Consider the following 9,948-nt stretch of genomic DNA (forward strand, 5'->3'; position numbering starts at 1 on the left):
TGCCAAACCTTTGGAGGACTTGAAAAAGATGCTCTCGAGCCCTCGCAATCATTCATCTCCACTGCCAAAAATTACAATAACTGCCATTGATTCTTTACTCGAGCCAAACATCTCTTTGCGAATAACGTGCAGGCTTTAATTTGGTTGTTGATGTCACTGATGATTCAGAGGAAACAAAACTTAATGGAATTGTGGGACCTTCCTAAACATTTATTTGTGATTTTTACAGATGTAATGATTGAATTATTCGACTGATTGTACTCACCTACACGCCTGCCTTAATGATCAGATATGATTCGCATGTTTAAGGTAAAGGGTTAGTTTTTGACCATAAGCAAATCACGAGGCGGCCATAATATCTGAGATTCTCTCATTTGTCTTCATCGATTTGCAAGTGATTATCTCATAAGTCTGGAAGTAGTTCCGTTAGGAAATTTTTGGAGGCATCACCTATACGTCAAATGGAGGACACAAATAATAAAAATTCAAGTTTTATCATCAACTCCGGTTTTTGGAATTTTGGTATTTATAATCGATTTACAAATAGGGCCACCATGTTCTCCATTTCTCAAGTTCCAAGGGCTTGACTAAATTTTTGGTGCTTTTGATCTTTGTGGTCACCACAATTCGAATTTGGTTGGCTTAACATGGTGGTTAGTGGACAGTACAGTCAGTTTAACTTTATTTTGTTTCCATTTACTTTTGATCAGGCTTAAATGGCTCCCTAACTCTTGTTTCCAGAGCAGTTTAGAACAGTTTGAGCGCTTCGAAATTTCTAGTTACTAATCAAGGCGGGATTCGTGTTTTAGAGTTGGAGATTCGATTCTGGTGTTTCTGAAGATCGCACAGAATGAACCCAGCTACCTGTTTGCGTGGCGGTTTCAATGGAGGCCGCGGTAGTGGAACATGTGAGACTGCCCATCCACTGTTCGTTTCACACAATGAAAATTCACGAATTGTGGCTTCTGGATTGTGTTGAAAGAGTTGTTTCTTATCCATATCGGTTGATGTTAGGTTTATTTTGTGAATTTTCTGGTTTGTTTTGTAAATTTTCTGCAGGGAAGGGTAGGGACATGTCTAAATTAGCCAAAAGCGTTAGCCCTTGGGGAAGGGGCGAGGCCGAGGATCGAACCCGGGAAATGGGCGCTGTAGGGAATCACTGGATGGATGCGGGGAGTGAGACTCTGGGCGATGAAGAGATGTCGGCTCATGACAGCCAATTCGCCTATTCCAGCGGCATGTTGCCTTCGCTGGGCGCCAGAAGCAATCGCCGCGTCAAGCTTGGGAGATTTCTTATTTCTCCTTATGATCCTCGTTACAGGTATGTCACATGTGAGATAGAGTAAAGGAAAACGGGTTCCGTAAACTCGATTTTATGGAAGTATAGGCAAGGTCATGGCAGCTGTTGAAATTACACATATCAATTAAAAAAAACTATATTTAAACAGGCTATCATGATACTTTTGAAATATTTCAAAAACTGGCAAATTACATATATCAGTAATTTTGATTTAGCAGATGCTGAGATATCATTATTACTACGGTGAAATATGGCTTTGAAGTTAAACTACGGTGAATGGAAAAACGAACCTTAGTTCCAACCAACCACTGGAACTACCAACCTAAAACAATGAATTCCAAGGTATATTAGATTGAAAGAATTATAACAGAGTCGAAAACAAAACCAAGAATGTATTCACTTTCTAGTTTAGTCGCATTCAGAGCCTGTATTTAATCCGCCTCGGGATGCGATCTGAAGATCGATATCAACTTATCAAGATCAAAGGTTTGAGGTGCACCATTATCTGTGTTTTCAAGCATAACATGATCCATTGAGATAGAGAAATCGGGCAACAGGTTGCGGGCAGAGATCAGTTTCTTGATAAAACACTATTCTAAGAAGATTTGTCCAAAGACATTCCATCCCACTGCAGAGAAAAATAGGCGCTTTACTTTCATATTAAAAAGGTTTTCCTTTCCGAGATTTGAACCGAGAACCAAAAAGATGTACTCTGTCCCGCGTATTGTAAGCCTCGCAGGTGTCGGGTTCGAAGCTTATAACTAAATATCAAAGATTTTAGACAACATCCGTTAAGATAACGAGATCGGTAGATATCAACTTGAAAGATTAATATTATTTTAAATAAAATATCATCTTGTGACATTTTTCATGAAGATTTTGACGAGCGTTTGTATTGTTTTAGTGTTGCACACGTTGGGTTCGGCTGCGACCAAAAGTTTAATGCTTTGAAAAAACGGTTTTCTTTCAGAGATTTGAACCAAGAACTAAGAAGTACGCTCTCCCGCGTATTCTTAGCCTCCTAAGCCTAAAGATCAAAGATCTGGGCTACACAATTATATTTATGCTCGAACAGAAGAATGTCCATTAAGATTACAAAATTGGGAAGATTTAGACGATCCTTTGTATTATCCAGGAAAGCCCCCGTATAGTGTCCCAAGACTTTCCATCCCGCTCTGACCAAAAATTGGGTTCTCTTCATTCTTTGAAAAAAGTTTTTCCCTATCAAAAAATTCGAACCAAGAACCAAGAAGATGTACGCTCTCCAGTGTATTGTATTCCTGGCATGTTTTGAAAAGCCTGTACCTAAAATTCAATGAACTGAGATTTACTAATATATTTATATTCAAGCATGATCGTGTCCAGTAAGATTACGAAATCAGTAAACATTAACTTGCAGAGATTTTAATTTAAAGACGTATAACACTTCAACTTTTCTTTCAAAGAGTCGAACCCCGGACCGAGAAGATACGGAATACCAAGATGTACACTATCTGGTTTTTTGTTTTTGTTTTCTTCTTGTCTAAATTTCTCTGAGCTAACGACATCCCCATGAATTTTCTATAATTCCTTATTGAAATATCTCGGCGACTCGCGAAGTCCTTACGACACCTGTTCAAGCAACGATATCGAAATATCTCGTAAGCTCGCAACTCTTCTACGACACCTAGAGAACACTTATGTTCGAGCCTGGTTAAATGTGATAAAAGGTTCTTGGGAGGCGTTAGTTTTCAAGAATCCGATAGGTTCGTGTACTATTTCAGCTGCTTGTATTGTAGTATTTCAGTGTCCTGTATTGGATTTTACGGTAACTTTTTTTTTTCCAATCAGGAAACAGAGAAACATAGAAATTTCACTGCTTTGTAAGCCCTGCAATAATCCATTATCACAGTAAAGAGATTCTTCCTACAAACCAAGAGACAAAAAGCCTACAGAGGTGAAAGATAGACATCAATACAAAAACTAATAAGTGGATCTGAAAGCGACATCCAGAGAAAAGTGGAAAGATGATGATACAGGGACCCTGCAAACAGGTGTGGAGAGAAACATCCAGCGACCAAATCCATCCAGAGGCTAGAAAACAGAAAGCTTCTATCGGGAAAGTTAAGATCTTAAATATGAAGTTGAGATCTTAAATCTGAACTTGTCCTTCCTCCTATAGGATGTCGTTTTCAAAAGACTGGAAGGAGATCCAGACAGTCGCAGAAGACCAACTTGTCTTAGATAATCGGTCTACTTCATCATTTTGCCTTTGGTAGACGTGTGAAATAGCTAAGCTGGAATTCAGGGATCAGGGTTCTAATTCTAAATTTCCAAGGCTACATAGAAGGGGAGAAGAGGGAGACTCTCATGTTTGCCTACTTAATTGGAACTTCCAAAACAACGAACTCACGTAGACCAAGCTAGATGGCACAATGTAGGATCCCCAGAAAGCTAGTAACTCAACAGTGGTGTTGGATCCAAAGCCACAAAGCCATAGTTCCAATGAAATCTGTAAGAGTGTGATGGCCCTAGGTGAATAGCCATGCCCCATCCACAAAGTCCAAAATTTAAGGCACCATCAAAGAAACCAACAGAGAATTTACGGTAACTTACATCATTGAAATCAGAGATTTGATCTACTCAGAGACTACATAATTTAACTGCTCTAGGTTTAGGAGGTTTTTTTTGGCATATTTTTTATTAAATTTTGTTAATATAAATGTATTTTTTTTGGAATCAGAAGTTTAATTGGTAAATTCTACACCATCTAAAAGTTTCAACAATTTTGAAAACAAATGTTAAATGTTAAAAAGGGAAAAGGAAAAGATTCAATTAAAAATCGTTTCGCCAAATTACAGCGAATATCCGAAACATAGAGTAGTTAAAGAATACTGAAACCCAATTAAAAATCATTTGACCTAATTCTAGCAAAACCTCCAAACCATAGTGCAGTTAAAGAACGCTGAAACTGAAACTCACCACAGGCACAAAGATGGTGATAGCATCCTCGTGTACTATTTCAGTGTGCTCTCATGTCATTTCCTCCCTTTCACCCACCAAGCCATGGTTTGCATGCAAACCAGATAGGCACTATTCGTATGAATGGGAAAACAAAAACTTAAACACATGAATTCGCTTATGTTAGGCTATGGTCCTACTACCTAGGAAAGGCGATTTCTTGTTTTTCTTTAGCCGGAACACTTGAAATTTTTTCCCCTTTGATTGAAATCCTAACCTCCTCAGCACTCACAGGTAGTTCAATAATGTTCGAAACAGATATGTAGCAGAGTTTGTGAGAAGCCCTTCTCGCCATCTGGTTTTGGTTTTTTACTTTAATTTTTTTTTCAAGATACTAATTATTCAAAAGTATTCTGGGAAGTGTTCTGAAGTATTAAATAAGTGAGACAACAGGCTCACGGTCGGTAGTTTTATTTTTCTTCCTTCAAAATGAGTTTTTGGGATCAGAAAACTTTGATCTTTCCATATTCAAACTGAGATGTTGGAATCATTAAACGTTAAACCTGTAGATAACACCTGAAACATAGTTGCTGTGTAAACCTGCTCCACTGTCTCTCTTCTGATAGTAAATGTCATTGCTCATGAAAAACACAAGTGATCCAGCCCTAGCATGAACGACATTTGGCAAGATATATGAGTCATGCTCCTTCAGGTTCTTCAAATTCTGTAGCAGAAACATGGATACAATTGCTGCCTCGGAAAACAACGAAAAGGTTTGAGAGGCCAGCAATGACGCCATGCCCCACAGAATAGCTTAGAATCTATTCCAATAAGTAAGGTCTTTACCTGTAGGCTAATACATTACCTTTAACACACGCTATATCAGCATTTCATATTCGCAGACTTGAAGAGGGACAATAACGCAAAAATAGAAGCACGGGCAGTATTCGTGGCTATCTACTCCGATATTAAGTAGACGATTTATCAAAAGAAGTTAACATATCTTTGTTTTCCGTTATCTAGTAATAGTCTCTGTTTTTTCATAGATTAAAGCCCTACAATTTCTGGGATACTGAACTGTTGCACACAGTGATTTATATTGAACTTTTTATACTTGCAGGGCCTGGGAAACATTCTTGATCCTGTTAGTGATTTATTCCGCATGGGTTTCGCCATTTGAGTTTGGGTTTATTCAGGAGCAAAGAGGACGAGGTTTATTGGTTGCGGATCTCATCGTAGACCTTTTCTTTGCAACTGACATTATTATGACCTTCTTCGTAGCATACTTCGACAGAAGAACGTACTTGCTAGTGGACAGACGCAAGAGCATTGTTAAAAGGCTAGTTGATTTTGCAGTTTTCAATGACATGAAGAAGATATTGAGCGTCTCTTTTCATGGAATAAGCTTGAAACCTGCAATTAATAGAATTCTACTCATTAGAAAACACCATCTCATCAGCTTCGGTGGATGACACAGGTATATTTGTACATGGTTCCTATTTGATGTCTGTTCAACAGTGCCCTTTGAAGCAATTAGACTACTGTTCAAAGGGAAATCGAGGACATACTTATCTTTTAATGCTCTTAGTATGCTGCGCCTCTGGCGTTTAAGGCGAGTCAGTGCTCTGTTCGCAAGACTAGAGAAAGATATCCGATTCAACTACTTCTGTACACGCTGTGCAAAGCTAATTTGTGTAAGCTAACAGAATCCTAGGTTGCCTAAATTCTTTGGAACACTCTCTATAATTGCAAATAGTGTTGACCCACATTGAACTTGAAGCCCCATTGGCTCAACTGTGCAGGTAACACTCTTTGCTGTTCACTGTGCTGGATGCTTTAATTATCTCCTTGCTGCTAGATATCCTGAAGCGAGAAAGACATGGATTGGTGCTGCAACTCCAGATTTCGTAAAAAAAAGCCTGTGGATTCGCTATGTTACTTCAATTTATTGGTCCATTACCACTCTGACCACTGTTGGCTATGGAGATCTGCATGCTCAAAATACTAGAGAAATGATATTTGATATCTTCTTCATGTTATTCAATCTGGGTCTGACTGCATACTTGATAGGAAACATGACAAATTTAGTTGTGCATGACACAAGCCGGACCAGGAGATTTGTAAGTAATATATTGTTAGTAGACTAGTGTTTAAGAAAGTTATATCTATATATTTTCTCTTTTCAATATAAAATTGCTTGGGAATGTTAAGATTTGACTTCCATTTTAACTGCAGAGGGACACAATTCAGGGAGCTTCAAGATTTGCTTTAAGAAATCGGCTGCCACTGCAATATCAAGAGCAAATGTTAGCACATTTATGCCTGAAATTCAGGACAGAGGGCTTGCAGCAAGAAGAAACTTTAAATGATCTTCCAAAGGCGATCCGTACATCCATTGCAAACTTTTTGTTTTTCTCGATTATTGAAAAAGTGTACCTTTTCCAGGGAGTGTCACATGACTTGCTTTTCCAGCTGGTAAGTACCGTCTAAAATGGAAGAATACCTTGTTTTTCGAGTTTTTGCTTGGGCTCCAACACAAAAACTTAGAGAAAGAAATGACCCGATAGTTTGTTTATGGCTAGAAAGGTTTCAGAGATGAAGGCAGAATACTTTCCCCCAAAAGAGGATGTCATTTTAAGAAATGAAGCACCCACGGATTTTTATGTGTTAGTGTCAGGTGCTGTGGTATGTATCTTTCTGAATGTTAAAGTTTAAATTTTTGAACTTCAGAATTATATCAGCGGTTCTCTATATTCCTTTTCCTAATTGTCTGTCTTCAAACAGTTAAAGTTTAAAGTTCAAAATTATATCAGTGGATCTCTTTATTCCTTTTCCTTATTGTCTGTCTTCAAACAGTTAAAGTTTAAAGTTCAGAATTATATCAGTGGTTCTCTATATTCCTTTTCCTAATTGTCTGTCTTCAAACAGGGAACTAGACAAATGGTTGCTGATGTTCAATTGAGCTAATATTTAAAATTTTATATTTGTTTATTTCGCAGGACATACTAGCATGCAAAGACAAGGATAGAACAGAGCAGGCAAGCTAAATTTTTTGAAAGAAAAGTGATCACTCATGTTTTTGATCTCTTGTTGTCAGGAAAGAGCCGCCCCAAAACATGTCATTTTAGGGAGTTTTTACGTGATAAACATCTGAAATTAGAAATTAGAAATTAGAAGGGTTGCATTTTATCTACAATAAATTTGGAACAACCATTTATTTCGCTTTGCTTTTCAGTCACATTGCAGAATTGAAGTACATAAAATTACATGTTTCTTTCCATTATGACCCAATTTGTTCTTCCTCGGGCATTTCAGACTATTGGGTCGTCCCAGCCGGGTGATATTTTCGGAGAAATTGGAGTGCTCTGTTACAGACCACAACCATACACAGTCCGTACAAAGAGGCTTTCTCAACTTTTGCGACTAAACCGCAATTTATTCATGAATATTGTGCAATCCAATATTGAAGATGGAACGATTATCATGAACAACCTTCTTAAGGTTTGTAAGCAAGAATTGCATTAAATATGCTGAGTGAACTTACTATGGTGGGAATGTTTTTGGGAATAAACTCAATTAAATGCATCTTTTTAATGCCTTGGTTAGTATTGCAGGCATACTGACCCCATGTTGATATGATTCTAGCATTTGAAGGAACTGAAAGACCCAACTTTTGGAAAACTGTTAGAAGAGGTAGAGCAGTCAGTAGCAAAAGGAAGTATAGATGTACCTGATAGCCATTGTTTTGCTGCTTCAATGAGAGATACTCTACTAATGGAGCAACTATTGAAACGGGGGATGAATCCTAATGAATCAGACAGTAACGGCCGCACGCCCTTGGTAAATTTCAAAATTAAATTTGATTTTAGTCATTGCAATTTCATGGTCTTTCTTTTGAGACATACGCTTCTTTGAGAAGGTATGAGCAAAATTTACTATTATATTTAAATTTCTTCTCAGCACATTGCAACAGCATATGGTCTTAAAGATTGCATCAACCTTCTTCTAGAATACGGAGCAGATGTGAATATCAAAGGTGTATTCTCTCCCTAATGTACTTGTGTTGTTTTGCCAGTCAAGGAGTGTATTTCTAAATATGATTTTTTATTTTGAAAAATATTCCTAAAGTATTTCACATATCAAACCATGCTCCTGTTATTTAACAAAATGAACTTGACCAAAATATTCTATATCTTTTTATAAATTTAACAGATGAAGATGGAAGTGTTCCTCTTTGGGAAGCAATTCTGGGTCGAAATGAACCAATTGCCAAATTACTCTGGAACAAGGGTGCAAACCTACGGTCTGGGAGTGTTGGGAGTTTCCTATGCGTTGCTGCACAACATAGGGATTTGGGTATGTTGAATGATTTACTAAGTTATGGAGCAGATATAAATGCAAGAAATGGAGATGGTGACACAGCGCTCCATGTTGCCATAAACAATAGCAATGGATTGACAGAGGTAGTGAAATATCTTTTGGACCATGGAGCAGACATGAATAAAACAGACAGCAGTGGTTGGACACCAAGGGCTTTGGCAGAGCACCAAGGGCATGACGAAATACTGGAATTACTCCAAGGAAAATCCCAGTCAACAGATTCCCACTTACGTTTACGTACTGAAAATGTGTATGTTCCATTGAGCCTACAAGAGGAAAACCATAGGGAGATTACCAATTCTTCGGGATATGCAGAAGAAAACGGCATTCATCAATCTGTAAATGCAATTTCCACCCGATCTACTGGAACACAAAGGAGTAGAAGAGTGGATAATTTTGAAAATACTCTTTTTGGTATACTCAGAATGCATTCTAAGAGTAACCTCAGTGTTTGTGTCTCGAGTTCTGACTCAACTAAATGCTCGCAGGCAAGCCCTTCTCTTCCTTGTAGAGTCACAGTCTATAGGCATCACCCAACAGACGAGAAAGCAAAGAAGCAACCAGGAAAATTGATACTCTTACCAGACTCAATTCAGGACCTCTTAAAAATCGGTGGTAAGTATCCATTTTATAAATGCTGTCATGATTTGAGGAGTTAAGATTTCTAATAATAATCAGCAGAACATTTCTGAGATTCTTGAAGCACTCACAGAGTTGGTGTTCTTGCAGGTCAAAAATTTGGGTTTTTCCCCGTGAAAATTTTAAATGCAGAAAATGCAGAAGTAGATGATATCAGAGTCATTAGAGATGGTGATCATCTATTCCTCATTGATAATGAAAAGTTTGAAAAGATGTATAAGGACGACTAATCGAAGTTGTGGAAAAATAAATCCGTGAGCTATCGATTTTAATTTTTGGCTTTCAAAAATGATGTAATAAAATTAATGTAAAAACAATATTAATATTTGTAATATAAATTATAAATCAATAATATTATATTATCGATATTTTTATTTAATATTAATTTAATAATTAATATTTTAATAATAAATTAAATAATAAAATATATTTATAAATTATAAATTATAGACATCGTACGAAATGTCCATATGGATGAAGATACTTAGCAGAGTGTTAGACTTATGTTTAGATTCTGTTGGAAGACCTGTTTAGTCTCTAAACAAATAAACCTAAAACATAACCTCATATCAATGTGTTAACCCGATAAAGTATGTCAACCTGTGAGAAGACAATAAGGTTAGCGTTTTATGGATGAAAATTATATTTAAATCTTGTTAATTCGTTTTTAATCAAATAAACATAACTCC

The 9,948-nt window shown here is 37.1% G+C and overlaps 1 protein-coding gene across 1 annotated transcript; it reads left to right on the forward strand.

Moving 5' to 3' along the window:
• The first annotated feature begins 547 nt into the window (after positions 1-547).
• On the forward strand, positions 548-9,508 carry LOC149208200 (potassium channel AKT1-like). The gene is made up of 13 exons (XM_089394033.1): positions 548-908; positions 1,060-1,321; positions 5,361-5,579; positions 5,718-5,934; positions 6,043-6,360; positions 6,476-6,715; positions 6,827-6,925; positions 7,240-7,278; positions 7,556-7,741; positions 7,886-8,080; positions 8,201-8,276; positions 8,453-9,235; positions 9,350-9,508. The coding sequence occupies exons 1-13, from the start codon at positions 851-853 to the stop codon at positions 9,487-9,489; spliced, it is 2,832 nt and encodes a 943-aa protein (XP_089250159.1). The 5' UTR covers positions 548-850; the 3' UTR covers positions 9,490-9,508.
• The last annotated feature ends 440 nt before the right edge of the window (positions 9,509-9,948 follow it).

This window comes from Pinus tabuliformis, chromosome 1_2, assembly GCF_031772625.1.
Source record: "Pinus tabuliformis cultivar Carrire ecotype Pingquan chromosome 1_2, CPIR1, whole genome shotgun sequence".
Classification (NCBI taxonomy): Eukaryota; Viridiplantae; Streptophyta; class Pinopsida; order Pinales; family Pinaceae; genus Pinus; species Pinus tabuliformis.

Bases quoted from the DNA above. Each gene is read 5' to 3' on its own strand.
- LOC149208200 (XM_089394033.1), top strand. From the start codon at position 851: ATGAACCCAGCTACCTGTTTGCGTGGCGGTTTCAATGGAGGCCGCGGT. The intron at 5,580-5,717 runs GCTAGTTGATTT...TGGATGACACAG, and splicing joins CGCAAGAGCATTGTTAAAAG to GTATATTTGTACATGGTTCC. The intron at 6,361-6,475 runs GTAAGTAATATA...TTTTAACTGCAG, and splicing joins CAAGCCGGACCAGGAGATTT to AGGGACACAATTCAGGGAGC.